This window comes from Ammospiza nelsoni, chromosome 2, assembly GCF_027579445.1.
Source record: "Ammospiza nelsoni isolate bAmmNel1 chromosome 2, bAmmNel1.pri, whole genome shotgun sequence".
Lineage (NCBI taxonomy): Eukaryota > Metazoa > Chordata > Aves > Passeriformes > Passerellidae > Ammospiza > Ammospiza nelsoni.
This window is the reverse complement of record NC_080634.1, coordinates 109,081,467-109,096,622: the sequence shown is the minus strand read 5'-3', so window position 1 is coordinate 109,096,622 and position 15,156 is coordinate 109,081,467. Positions and strand designations below refer to the sequence as shown.

Below are 15,156 nucleotides of genomic sequence, written 5' to 3'. Positions count from 1 at the left end.
TTGTAAGAGCAGAACTTAATTCAACACAAGATGAGGCAGCCTCAGCAGCTTTCATTCAGAAAGAGAAAGATGACAAATGCCGGAGCCACCAGTTTGTGTTGTAAGTGATCAGAGTGCAGCTGCTGCATTTTATAGCAGATAATTGTTGCTTAAAAATAAAAATCAGAGGAGTAGGCTGTGTATCGTAGGTCTCCTTCTCAGGATAAGCTCAGAGCTATTCAGGTTCAGATCTGAGTCTTTTTTCTTCTTATTTCTGTGCCTTTGTGTTTTCCTTCAGTTATTTAGCCTGCTCTCCTGAGAAGCTGGAGATGTGGCTCTGAATTCCTCCAAGCTGGGAGAGAAGTCAAGTACTCACTTCTCCCACCTTCTGTGTGAGTGCTCAGATTATTATGCAAAGCAAAGGCTAGGGAAGCTCTTTCTTGCACAGGCAGATATCTTTAAAAGGGCAAGTCCTCCTAATTGAGACATCCAAGTCTAAAAATGAGAGGGCTCTATGACTCTTAGGACACTTTACCCATCCATCTGATAGATTATTTTCCAGTGCAAGCAACTGTATCTTTCCCTCTTATTTGTCACTGCATGCATTATATCATATTGTCTTTCAGATATATATGACAAGCAAACATTGAAAAACATGTCCATTCATCCATGTCCTTTGGCAAAATGGTTTAATATGTTTAGATATCACAAGAAATGTTTTGAATAGAAAATATCAATAGGTAGTAGAATAAAGATAGAGGATAAGTGGACACAAATCAGCCTAAGATCTGAGAACTCTCTGAAAGCAGAGGGATTTTATTATTGTATTTAAATGTACTTGTAAAAAAAGTATTTATCTACTATATACATTTAAATATGGTCATATTAGCTAGAGGAGCATGATTGCTAGAAAACTCTTTTTCTACTTCAGTATAAATGCAAAGGAAATACATGTGCTTCTGAAAAAGGAAAAACTAGCAAATTACCAACAAAACCAAATACACTTCACAGGTCTTGCCATTGTGATGGTCATGGTGAATTTCTAAGAACATTGGGCACCAATTCAACCTCAAGACTTATGTGAGATGTACATCAGGTTTAAAGTTAAGAGAAAATGCCTTCAGTCCATTTCTCCCTTGTTTAGAACATCATGGCCACAGCTACATCTTTTGATAGTCCTTGCCTTGGCCTGATTGCTAGAAGTCTTTAAGAGTAGTAAAACATTGCCATATTTTGAGAGGTTATCTTTATGCCTACTTTTGGAATAAAGTTAGTAGACTTAATTTTACAGTGATCTTTCAGTTTTTCATTATGCATTATGTTATTATTGTGTTCAGTTTAAGCCATTCTTTTGTTCTCAAGCTCCAGGACTAGGATACAACAGGCATATTCTATATATGGATATCAGAATTTTTCTGTTCTATTTTGCTATGTAAGACATGGAATATTTACAAAAGATTTATTTTTCTATTTATCTAATTTAATTTGCCAAAAATCACCCACCAGCAATTTGATTAGGCTATTTTATAACCTCATTTGATCAGCCAGTTTTAGACACTCCATTTTTAAGAGAATAAGAGTGCAACAGAAGTTAGCAATGTGGAGTAGCTGTATGTGGGCCATTATAAACTCTATCTATATTTCTTTGCTCTATTTCATTCAGTATTCTGCTATTAAACAAGTAGATTCTTGTATTTCTGCCATTTTACAGTTGTGTGACATTTAAGAAAATGAGCACTAGATGGATTTTATATTTCACAATACAAAGTGGCATTTGGAAACTTTTGGAACACTGTTCATGATTAAAGGTGTGCATTATTTAGGTCTTACCATATAATGTTGACCCTAAGCTGCAGATGATAAATCTGAAGTTGGCCATAAAGGATGGAATTGCCTCTTTTAACTCTTCTAAAATGATTGTCATAATTGATTCTGATCACATGTTGAACTTTTTTAATGACTAAAAGTCTCTTAGAGATTTTTTAATCATTGAAGATGCCTCTTCTCTGGTTAGACATGCTCTAAATATGGTGTATTTGGTAAAGGTCTGCACGTGTGCTACGGTGACAGACAGTGCTGATGGTGTTCCAGGGAAGTAGTGAATGTTTGCATGGACTTAAGAAGGGCAGAATCCAAGCTGAGAGGGGGCTCTCTATTCCCAAAATACCCATGAATCCATCCCCATGTGCAGCTGGGCTTGGAGAAGAACAGACCCTAAGCTGTGCAGACCTTCTGAAAGGCGGGTTTGGATTGATGTTTCTGCCTTGCAGCTTCTCAGCTGAGTGGTTGATGTGTTCTGACATCAGTTTCTCAGCTACATCAAGCAATTTTAGACCTCAGTGCTGCACAACATGGTCTGATTGTTCATCAGTCTTACCTAGAATAATAAAAAATTCACATAATTTAGAAATCAATCTAAATCTTAGCTGAAAAAGCCCCTATCTTTTACAGGTATATAGTGGCATTTGTTGCAAAGAGCTTGCAGGTTATGCAAACACTTCTATTATGTCACTGCCATGCAGATATGCATTTTGGAGATAGCATCCTGCCAGCCTGCATCATGCACTGATTATGGTGGGGAAATATTGCTTTAGTATGTTCTCTAAGGAGGAAAAGCAAGACATCCTTACAGTCTCTGGAGTGCAGCATTTTCTCATTTGTAAAGGTGTTATCTGAAAATAATCAAAATGTAGTACTCAATGAATCTTCTTTGAAAAGTTGAAGTAGCTTACACAGATAGGAAATTCTGATTCAGAATCAGTCTTCCTGATGCAAAGATCATCTCATCCTTTTTTCTCCCTGCCTGCCTTTATCTGAAGTCACCAAATCCATACTTTGCTGCAGTGAAAATAATTGGCATCAAAACAAATTTTATGTGAATAAATAAATAGTTTCTTAACTCTATGTTTGTATTAAGGTATTAATGATATTAATGCTAGGTAAGAACAGTGTAAGTCACGCAGGTCATGCAGGTAGAATTTCCAGGCTGAGTCAGAGAATTATTATCATTAAATGTGAAATGTGAACATAATTCAGCAGCTTGCTGAGTTACAGACACGATGGCCACCAAACAAGATAATGGGGATGTAAAAATGAGCTCACCTTTAACTACCACGATGCTAAAATGAATATATAGTAAATATAATTAATTTCTAACAGCGAGAAAAAAATAGTTGACAGGATATATGTAACAGTGTATGAACACTACACAATGCTTCTTTGTGGTTTCTGTCCAAAACCTCTTAGTGAAAATTAAGTCAAAAGATTTTTTTTTTTATTTAGAACTGAAAAAGTACGCTCATATGATACATAGCACACACTAAAAGTCTGTGCTGACTATTTAAATGAGGACCACTGAGAGTAATATTTAAATGTGGACATACCAAATTTACTCTTTGAATAGCTGAAGGAATAGTTTACCATTAGTAAACATACATGTATTTTTCATTATGTTTGCATTGCTAAAGTGAAATATTTATAAGATTATTTTTTTGTAGTATCAACTACTATCATCCTGTTTAATATTTCATTCAGATCCCTGCATAGATTAAAACAGTACTGAAGTTCAGAGAGCCAGCATGCCACCATTTCACTATACATTCTGCCAACAAGTAAGAATGTCTGCTTACCAGCAAGAACTGTGTTCACAGGCAAAACAAGTCTCAGCTCTTAGAACATCTACAGAAAGAAATAAAACTCAAATTAGGTAACCATTAAAATATATGTCAATTCAAGTAAAGTGTAGGGAAATTTAAATTCACTCTTAAAATGCCCTGTATTTTGTGGTGGTTATTTAATTTCAGTCACAACAGCATTGAAAGTAGCTGGGTGATGGTAATGGGTTCTTACACTGTGCAAGCTCAAGCAATAAAACACTTTGGAATTACTCTCAGCAAACAGGAAAATGTCTGCTTATTCAGTGCTGTAGCACACAGGGATACTACAGCATGTATATATATATATATAAAGTCTTTGCTAGCAAGACATTTAGGTTGATTTAACCCTTTACCTGTACTACTTTTGGAATGGGTAGTAAACTTGTACTGATAACCAAAGATAAGAAAGAGCTAGTCTCAGTTTCTGGGCTTGTGCCAAAAATGAAATGATTATTCTCTGTGTATAGCTGTAAAAAGTACTGCACTTTTTGTCAACTCAAATTTATGCAAGGTTAGAATCATCCAGGAAACCAGAAGTGTATTATAGACAGCTTCACAGCAACCTCTTGAAGGAATACTAAATCCAATTATGCAGAATATCACAGAATTGTTTGTTATTCCTATAGCACTGAGCTCTCATGAAAGCAAAAGTATTTGTTCCTCTTCTAATGGATAAAGAACACTATCATATGTAAGATTCTGTGATAATAAGTTATGACTGCAAAGCTCTTACCCAGATTAATTCAGAAGCAACAGATGAAATACATCTTCAGAAAAATATGCAGCATTCTGTCCTTTAGCTGTTGAATTAAAAACAAATCTTAAAGTGGAACAACTGTAACTTGGTAGTATTCCCATTGGGAATATTAATGATTTCTTGGGAGAGAAATATGGAACAAGGTCAATTTTTAGTTAATACTGAAGGGTATTTTGCTTTCAAAAATGGTAATTTAGTGTAATCTGATTTGAATTATTTCTCACTTGATGCCATTGGCCATGGGTAATGAACTCTACAATTGTCACTGAGTAAGCATTTTAGAACTGGTTGATGGACCACCACATTAGGTTAGAATTACTGAATGAAAACATGTAAAGAAATCACATAGTAACTGATAGTGTAAAATGAAACAGTGATCTCTCTCTAACTCCTTAGCTTTTGTTTCCTATTGCTATCTAGAATGGAGAATATTTAAGCAGTCATCAAAATTATATTTGCAGCAGTTTTTCTTCTTAAAACTAGAATATTTAAGCATCATGATTAAGAATTCTGTATGAACCTGCAAATGGGGTTATTTTGAGATTTTTAACATCAAAACATTACACAATATTCTATTTTTGATACTTTTTACATTTCTACAAATCACAAAACAGATTGTATCTTTACATCCTTTGAGGCTGTGGCAGAGCACAGGAACTGAGCAGCTGCAGCTCAGGCTGCCAGGAGGAGCAGCTCAATGGGCAGAAGCCTTGGCCTCCTCAGCCATGCAGTCCATGAACACAGAACCAAAGGGCAGTGCCTGGCCCAAGAAGGGTTATTTTATCATATATAAATTAGGTGTATATTTGAGTGTTTGTATTTGAAAGTGCATGTGGTTTTGTGCTCCTGTGTTTGTGGGCCATGCTACAGCCTTCAATGGCAGTGCAGTGTGCTGGTTTTCCAAGAGATCTAACACTGTAATTAAAATTCTGTTTCTTGCACATTTTGAGAGTTACTGATTCTCATGGTTCATACCTTTGAAATTTACTTTTTCTCTTTTAAGAACATGAATCTGTGTAAATGTAAGTAGTAGGAAAGCAATGACATCTTAGCTACAGATGGCTGGCTGGGGGTTGAAGACAACAGCAGAACATGCAGAGGTGCTGAGGCAGAATTTTTGGAACTCCTTGGCCACCAGCAATCTGAAATAGGATTATCATATTTGTGGAGAGAGGCTTTTCATGAGGGCATGTAGTGATAAGACAAGGGGAAACAGCCTTAAGATGAAGGAGGATGGGTTGAGATTGGGTGTTAGGAAGGAATTCTTTACTGCAAGAGTGGAGAGGCACTGGAAGGTTGTCCAGAGAGGTTAAGGATTCCCCATTGTGCATGGGGCTCTGATTAATGTGGTTTAATAGGAGGTTCCCTGCCCTTGGTAGGCAAATAGAAACTATGTGATCTTTAAGGTCCCTTCCAACCTTAAGCATTCCATGTTTCTCTTTCATCCAAACATATTCTTTCCTTACCATAGCTTCTTAGCATTGTCCAAAATTTAAATGAAATTTGTTCACCCTCTTCCCAGCCTGTATCCTGGTTCCACCTGCTCTTCCTTTTCCTCTTCAGACTGTCTATAATGGCACCAGTTTCTCCCATGGTTGATCTTTGTCCCCTTGTTGGAGTTCCTAGTCTCCCTCCAACCCTTTTCCACAATTCATGTGCAAAACTAGTGAGATTTCCCTATACAACCATTTTAAAAGCACATTTAATCTCCTTCCTCAAAATCTCGTCCATACTCCAATATGTGGACAAGAGAGAAACTAAACTTCATTCTACAGACTGACTTCTGTGAATCTGGTACAAAATAGATTAAATATGTATATTTGTAATTATTATTTTTATGTATTGTGATTTGTTGATTTTGATAAAGCAGGTTGGGAGTGGCATTTTTAAAGTATCTATTTTGAGTAAGGGAGGGAAAGAAAATAGAGCCAAATGGTCAAGAAGCTAATTCCTAGTTGTCCTAGTAACAGTTCCTTTCCTTTCTGAACAGCAGGGGTCACTAAAAAGAAAGGTTATACTGGGTGAAGCCAACAGGCTGGGGTTTTTTCCTCCATTAGATTACTCTTCATATGTTTTCTGTTTTAATCATTATATTAAAGAAATAAAAATCTTAGCTCTAATTTTTTGACATATAAAAAATTCCTAATAAAAAAGTTATCTCCCTGATTATGGCCTAAATTATAAATTATCTCTGCCTCTAATAAAAAATCATTTATAATTCTTTTGTCAAATGAGTTTTATAGAAACCTCTTTTACAAAATATTTTCATTGTGCTGCAAGCTGATGTTGACATTTAACACCATGATAGCCAAAAGTGGGCAAAGTTATTTCCTCTCTATTTGTTGTAATCATACTGTCATTTTCTCCATTATCTGCTGTCATTGGAAAACAGTAAGACACAATTGGTAATGTGGAGAAATAAGAATAAAAATGCCCACCATTTAGAGCAAGTCAGTAAGGGAGTAAAAACAAACAAAATATGATGGTCTCTCAGTGTAATTTCACTCAACATAAAGTGTAAACAAGTGCATAGTTCTGTTCTTAGAAGGATGAGAAGTGCTGACCACACAAGGAAAGAAAAAGAAGAAAACCCAGTCAAACACCTTAGCAGGAGGAATCCTACAAGAGAACACCCCAGAATCATATGTTGCTTGCTCTGATTCACATCTGTTCTGTGAGCTTAGCTTTCAAGGAGTTTTTGTATTTATCTTTGCAGCTGAATGAGTTCAATTTCTCTCAGATTAGGACAGAGGTTTCAGAACAGCAGGTTAATCCTTCCTGCCTCCATGGGTAACTGAGCAAATAGACCTGGATCGACGTGGCCGAGAGAAAAATTGTAATTCTAGAGATTAACGTTGTCTTTCCTGTTTGACCTCCACGTTTCTCTTCTAGGTATGTTTGTATGTATGAGTGTATGTGTGCAGATATTTATTTATTTATTTTTGTTTGTTTGTTGTTAACAGCTTCTGTCCAAGGCCCCTGGGAGAGGGCAATCTCACCAAACAAAGTGCCGTATTATATCAAGTGAGTATAAATAGTAATTCATTCCAGCTATTTTCATTTCTTATGTAAGAGGAGAGTTAGTAATTTTCTTAAATGATTGTGAACTGCTCCTATGGTGTCTAAATGGGAAGGACAAAAAGGAACAAAACCTGCAATACATTTCACAGAAATGTGCTAGTTATCTAGAAACACAGTAGGATGCCCTGATTTGTAAGTTGTTTGGGTTTATGCTGCTATAAATCACCTGCAAATGAAGTAAAGCTTTGAGGTACCTGGATTATAATTTAAATTGTGCTGTTGCCCTCTGTATGCGTGTATGGGAGGTTTTTCAAAACCAAACAAGCCCCCAACATTCTGAATTGCAGTTGTAAATGTGATTCACTAGGGGTTTTTTAACCCTATAATTTTTTAATAGTTCATAATAATGTAATTAATTAATAATTTTAATATTTTGTAATGGTTTTAAATGCACATACTCAGTACTATGAATTCATTTAGGGACACTACTTGGTAAAGTCCATAGCTGAGGAATTACGAGGGGCAACCAGTCCCTAAAGCCTAATCTTTTTGAGTATAGCTCCAAAATTAAACTAGTTTGCTTTAAAAGATATGTCTGCACAACAAATGCGAAGAACATTTTTTAAAAATCACAGTTTGGAAATACCTACCTGCTTCTCATGCCCTAAACAGAGCCACCACTCGACAACAACAAAAAAAAGATGGTTTAATACATTTTATTCCTCTCTTTTGAGTTCTTTACCTGTAACATGTGCTTTGAACTGCTTATCCTACTTCTCAAGGAAACAGGTGATGCAATACCAGCTATAAACACTGTAGTGCAAGTAACAAAGACATGGGTGTTGTTTAATACAGCTATTCCCATGGCTCCTCTTTATACTCCCTAAACACTTTGCAAGCTCAACCAGTTTCCCTGAAGCCATTTGGTTACAGAAGGCTCTTGCAGTGGCACTTCAGTTGCAACTTTCACAAGAGGGTGAACTTCCACAGCAGCCTTAAAGCAAGATATGCATGAAGGAAACGCTGTAGTGCAGTTCAGAGGTTCAGTTGTACCTGGCTAAGCTGGTTTACTGTTGCATTAAGCTTGTAAGTTTTCTGGTGTTTGCATTTGGCTATGAATAATGGAACAGTCACAAAGAAACTGGAAAGCTCTATCAAGGAGGGGCAGTCTACCAGAGACAGGCTGGAAAGAAAGTCAAAGCTCTGCCATGTAAGACTCAGTTTATGGCACTAACATGAAGGTGAAGATCCTCCTTTTCTCTTTCACATGGCATGACTTGCCATTATGGGCAGGGGAGATTGGCAATGCTTGAAGTAGGCAAGAATGCACTTTATCCTGTGCTTGGCACCTCTGTCTGTGCCACTCACACCCAGCAGCCAGGGGTAACTGGCTAAAATGGTCAATACTGGCTCTGCTTACTCCTTCCTACTTTTTAGTCTTCTGTTCTAGGCCATTTACAAATTAAAAAAAAACATGTTTATTTTGTTCACTTTGAAGACCATTTTAATAGCCATAAACAGCATTATGCTGTGGATCCTGATTTAGGATCCTGCCAACTGCTCTAGTTTGTCACAAATGAGTGATTCAGATTGCCTGAAGGATCAGTGTCAGAGGTATTAACAAGTGTGGGTTTAGTATCAATTTATAAAAGTGCATCTTAGTAAAGTTCAACAGCAAGGTTCACTCTATTAGTTACTACGTTATACAAAGGAAAATCAAGTTCAAATCTATTTCAAATTATTTACATATTGACCAAAGAGCCAAAGGGTAAGGGAGACCCTCCCAATGGGTCATGAGTTTCAGAGCAGACCCTCTTGCTTTCTAAAGTCCTGGTAGAGCTCAGCTGTGGCTAGGTCCAGACTTAGTCTCAGACTTGGACAATGGCATATGTCTAAAGGAATTATCTGCATGGATTTCATTAATATTTATTCAGCATGCTACCAGCCACTCACCAAGGATCCATAAAGTAAGGGGTCTCTCTGCCTTGGGTAAGGAAGGATTCCTTAGTCTCAGGTAAGGAATCCCAGTCCTTGAAAGGAGTCCCATTTCCAGGGAGAGTCACTGCTGTGCAGTCCAGTTGCAGTTTAGAGAATTTGAATTGGATGCATCCAAAGGTTGGTTGTTTGTAGAAAGGTCTCTGCCTCAAGGAGTGACCTGAGAGCTGTCCCAGGGCAAGGGGAGGTCACTGCCCTGCAGCCACACTGCCCAGCAGGGAGAGCTCCCTGAGGTGCTTCCCTGGGGCTGTCAGATGTGGTTGGCTTGTAGTCAGCTTTAACACAGGAGGAAGGGTATGTGTGTACCTCCTTGTACCCACTGCCCTCTTTGATAAAAGACCCTTGGAAAAGCCGCCTGCTGTGCATGCACGACTCACACAATCCCTGTTCCAAGCTCATGTGCTTTGATGCTCTCTGGGTCACTCTGCCCCCTTGGGAACTTCTAGAGGAGTTCTTGGCCTGGATACAGCTCAGGTCTTTACTTGCTTTGGAGCCTGTACCAAATTACTGATTGTTTGGTTAAGGGGTCAAGTACATCTGTCATACATTACTAGTTTAATTAAAGTTTTAATTTAGCCACAAACTTGCTGCCCTTGAGATGTAAAACAAAGTGGTCAAGTTTTAATGCATCTTACTGAGCTGATATATCAATATATCTATTGCCTTCTCCAGCTATCCTCAGTCATTTGTTTTTCATTCATTCTCATCACTCATATTGCATATTTACAAACAAAAAAAATATTTTCTGTACCTTTTTGGATTTTAAAATAAACATGCTCTTTTTTTAGTCTTTGAGGCAATACAGGTAGCATGTTTATATAATTTTCTTTCTGTCATCAATATTAGAATATTAGTGTTAGCCCTCTTCATCAACCAGATTTGCTACACATTTTACTGGTTTTCATTTTATCTTTTTCCCTTGATGCTTAAATGTTTTTATCTCATCACTTTCTCATTTGTGATGATATTGCACTCAATAATCTGTAAATCAGGCAGTACTTCATGCTAAGTCTTCAGCACCAATGTTTATTTATGGTTAGGTATCTTCAAGACGAGTGATTTTCCTGGTTAAAATTACATTTGTATACAGCTGATTAATCTGTAGCAACTAGTTGCTTCTAAAGCTTCAATAATTCCCTCTTGAGCTTATTCACACCAGTTGGTTTTGGGTTTTTGTTTTTTTTTTGTTTCAAATTGTATTTGGATAGGCAACATTGCCATGGACAATATAATTATCAACAGTGTGCAACCTGTTTCAGCTGTTCCTGGTGTCTGGCATTGGGTGTTTTCTTGGCCCAGTGTCAGCCTCATGGAAATTGCCTTTCAATGGCCTTGCATCAGCTGCTGCTTTTCCCTCCACCCCTTCATGTGCTTCCCTCCTTATGGAGATGACAAGCTAGACCAGAACTTCAGCCCCAGCTTTCTCTTCCCCAGCAAACTGAGGAAATCATTTTTTTGTGTGCCAGGACAGCAGAAGTATCCCAAGCTGCAGGTGGTCATAGCTGCCAGGGCACTGAGAACTTGCTCAGACCATGAGGTGCTACTCAGTTAAAAAACCTTCTGCTTTGCCTCTGAGGTAAAACATGTAAAATTGCTTGAAAACACATTCTATCCAATCCTTTTTGTTTTGATCTTTTTTCTCCTTGATTTATTCCTTGTGTCTAGTACAGAATGTAAAGGTTTCATTAGATTACAGAAGGAGAGGACTATAAAAATATAGTTTTCAGTTTAATCAGTCCTGTTCTTTGAAGACTTTGATCCTGCTTTTACTGCAGTGCAACCTAGAAAATGGAAAGGAAGAAGCAGGCACAGGCATGTCTGTACTCTTTATTAATGCTATAGGTATTCATTAAAATTTCTAAATTTAAGTTTTTAGAAGACAAAACAGGCAATTAATCTACATTAGCAATCTGAAAAGCAAATGGAAGAAATGCACACCTCACAGACAATTGAATATGTGTCTAAAGATTAAAAAAAAAGTCTCAAATTCTAAAAAAGGCAGATAATAAAGGTAGGGAGGCTGCAGATTTTTACATTGTAATTCAGATTAGATCACATTTTAGCAGAGCTCACCCCTGATGAAAGGGATCTCACGTGTGCATGCATGCACTTGCATATTCTTATCTTCCAATCAAACAGAGAAAGAAGCTGCTCTCAAGCAGTGACAGGTAACAAAATCAACTGTCTATTTCCCATTTTGCAGCACCAGAAGAAATATTTGGTCATGCTGCAGGACCCAATCCGTCTGCAGTGTTTGTCCTCCCAGGGCACAAGGGGACAAGCAGCTCTGCTCTGAGCCATGTTTGCATCTCTCTCGTGCCTCTCTCATCCTCTGCTCTGCACACTTGCCCATTACTCAGTGTTAGGAGATCTCTGTTGCCTCAGATTAAAGAGGAGGAGTGGGATTGAAGTCTGCAACATCCTTTCTCTAAAAGAATATTCAGTAGTCCTGCCATCGGGAATGTGTTGAAATCTAGTAGGTGTGACTTCTATATTTGTACTAATCTTTGACATTATTCTTCCTCCGTGTATCTAGCTTGCCAGTTAATAGTGTCTGTCTTCTTACCCTCTTGCTGTGCCCATTCTTTTGAAGGATTTAAAATGCTTCTGCAAAAATACAGTAGTCTTTCATCTCAGTGCTTCCCACAAAGGAAACCTTCCAAGTTATTTCCCAGCCAAGCTTATTTTCTTATACAGATTATAGCAGTTCACTGAACTTTGTCCTGCTGAGGACAAAGCTGGATTCTCAGGAGCTTTGACTCCTTGAGAAGATCCATGTGAGCCTCTCTCTATAAATTAGCTATGCAGTGAGCTAACTCCAAGGACAAGGCATCTCCACTTGCTCACTCTCTTCCACATTGTAGTTTCCTATGAGAATATTTGATTTGCATTTATTGTATCAGCTTGTGACATACATTTTTGCTAGTTTTAGATCATTCTTTTTCTATGTCACACTGGAGATCTAGCAGGCCAGTTTCTATAAACATACTTCTTTGTTGTCTTATTTTTTAATCTCTTTTTCAATTGTTGTTTAACCATGCAGAATTTCAACACAGAAAAAAAAAAAGCTAAGACCCCTGAGTTTTCATTGTAAAAGCAAACAGATTAAAGCCATGATTCTTTTACTTTTGTTCAACTTAGAGACAGGATAAATGAATGTATCTGAATTAAATTCTGCTAAGATAAAAAGTGAAGAAATGCTGTTCTGAGAAAATCACTTGGGTTAATTGTTTCTTCTGCAGAATGTAGATAAGTACAAGGCACAAAAGGAAGTAGGAAATATCTGTCAGACAGAGCAGAGAGAGACACGGAGAACCATAAATAAATAATGTATGATTATGTATATGCAGTGAGTGAAGCTGTGAGCAAGCTTTGAAAACCATGTGTATGGCTAACAGTTAACCTATCTACCAAATACAAAAAAAAAAGTATTATTTTCGCATCTCAAAAGCATAGTTATTATGGTTTTTTCCTGTCTTTCAATTCTGAACTCTACATAGCAAAATTGAAACTATTGTGAAGGAAAGAAAAAGTACAATACTTTCCATTTTGCCTTTATATGATGTAAATTCTGATGCTGTCATGCATAAAAACCTAAATGATATTTCTTAGAGGTTTGTCCAAGCACAGAGATTTTCTTTATGATTGGTAGGGTTGTGAAGCCTTGGTTCCAAAACTTGTCACTAAAATTTAAACTCGGAGTGTAAATAAATGAGAAATCTTGAGCCTTTAACTACCTTTATAATGAAAGCAGAGGTTATAAACAGATGTGTTCCTGCTGACTGAGCGGGAGCACTCAGAGAAGATGCCGTGGGTCTGCTCCTCATTACCATCTGTCAGCAGGGAGTTACTGCCCTCGCCACAGAACCAACTGAAGGGGATTTAATTTGTTTTTAAATGAATTATAAGTACTCAGCAGCAATTTCAGTGCATCCTAGCTGGTGTGGGAGCTGAGGGCAGGGCTGTAGCCTCTGGTTTGGGGCAGTGAGCGAGTGCTTATGCTTTCCCTCCATAAACACAGGGCCTGTGGTGGAGGGTGGAGAGCAGCTTCCTTGGGTGCCTGCACAGCACCTGGTCCTCTTGATGGGACCCTGCCCATGGTCAAGTGGAGAGTAAAGCTCTTCAGCTTTGTTTTCAAATCCATTCAGTGCAAATGCTCATGAAGAGTATGTAGTGTTAAGCATTACAGAGGGGTTGAACAATGTAAGTATAATTTTTGTGCAGGTTAAATCTTAAGATGTGTTATGCAGGTAATGAGCTGGGTAAGAATTTTGGATGGAATCTGACTTTCTTATTTTCCTAATTAAAGGGAACATATCAACATTTAAAATCTATTAAATGTAGCTAGTCATTGCTTTCCAGCTCTGGAACTAGGAGATTAATATATGAACTGTTTTTATAGGCAATAGTGTGAAAAAGTAAACTTTTGGTACTGTGCAAGGAGTTCATGTGTACATTTATAGTGTAGCAGAATATAATGACATAACATTAAATATTTTACTTTTATTTTAGCTGAAGTTGTAACATTTATTGTAAGCTGAATGTGATTTTTGCTTGAATTTTACTTCATTTCTATTAGCTTCATTTTGCTCCAGTTGTTAAATGTAGCCTGGCTGCACTTAACAACTGAAGTAAATGAATGAAAAATTACAAAGCCAATATAAGCTTTACAAAGTTGAGTGACATCTATACAATATGGCCCTATTTTATAGAGTATATGCCAAATCTTCCATTAAAAAGTAGATTTTACAGCTGCTCCTGATAGCTAAAATGTATTGCTATCTACTCAAAGCCCATCTTTTAAACAGTGTGCTTAATAAGCAGGATTCTAAAATAGGAATTGTGTTTGATTTCCACTGGAATGCTTTGAACTTGAAAAGATTAGACACATTAAGAAAAAAAATAGAAAGATTTGCCTGTCAGAATTTTCCTTTTTTTTTTAAAGATCAATTACGTACTTAATTTAGATGACAGACAAAGAGGAGACGACTTCTGACAACTGTCCAATGTAATATTCAAGGAAATGGGGAACAATATCTCAGATTCCTTACGTATTTTTGTTATATCAAGAAGTCTCATACTTCCTTTTTTTCTCCAAAGACTGACAGCTTCTCCAAAGCAGCACTTGTCACATCCATTGCCTGCATTGCCCTTGGTCCAGTGTCCCTTCTCATGCAGCCAGCTCCCCAAATAAGATGATTTCTCTATTTCACATAAGAAAAACTCCATCCATATAATAAGGGAGTCAGCATTAAATTGATCCTGCTTCACCTACTGTATCTTTTTTGTCTTCTTTGTGATCTCATCAGTCTAAAATATGGCAGGAGGGTAATTTCTAATTGTGCTTTAGGAAAGGTCTGAACACCAGTGAGGAAGCAGTGGGTATGGCCAGGTGTGATTCACGTTTCCAGCTCCGTTTGCTGTGAATGCACAGCTTTGGTTGACTGAGGAACATTCTCATGTGGGCACCTGAGGCCGTGCAGCAGCCCAGAGCGCACTGAGAGTGCGATAATCAGCCATGCCAGCTGGGCTCTTCCTCTTTGCCCAAGTGGCCTGTCTGTCAGGGCAAGGTCAGGTGTTTCCCTGGATTCTTTTACAAAATTAATTCATGGATCCTGCTGAACTGCTCTTGAATCTGTTCTTTCTCTGACCACCTAAGACGCCAGCTCTCCTGCTGACTGCAGTAAATTTGTATTTTTCAGAATATTCTCCACCTGTCTTTACAAACACTTCTTGCCATGAGAGATT

The 15,156-nt window shown here is 37.6% G+C and overlaps 1 protein-coding gene across 2 annotated transcripts in view; it reads left to right on the top strand.

Annotated features, from left to right (window-relative positions):
- DMD (dystrophin) overlaps positions 1–15,156 on the top strand; it is a 1,160,174-nt gene that overhangs the window by 1,034,338 nt on the left and 110,680 nt on the right. For both annotated transcript variants that reach the window (XM_059491405.1, XM_059491401.1), the window contains exon 62: positions 7,356–7,416. In XM_059491405.1, the coding sequence (XP_059347388.1) occupies positions 7,356–7,416 (61 nt within the window). The remainder of the gene's footprint in view (positions 1–7,355; positions 7,417–15,156) is intronic.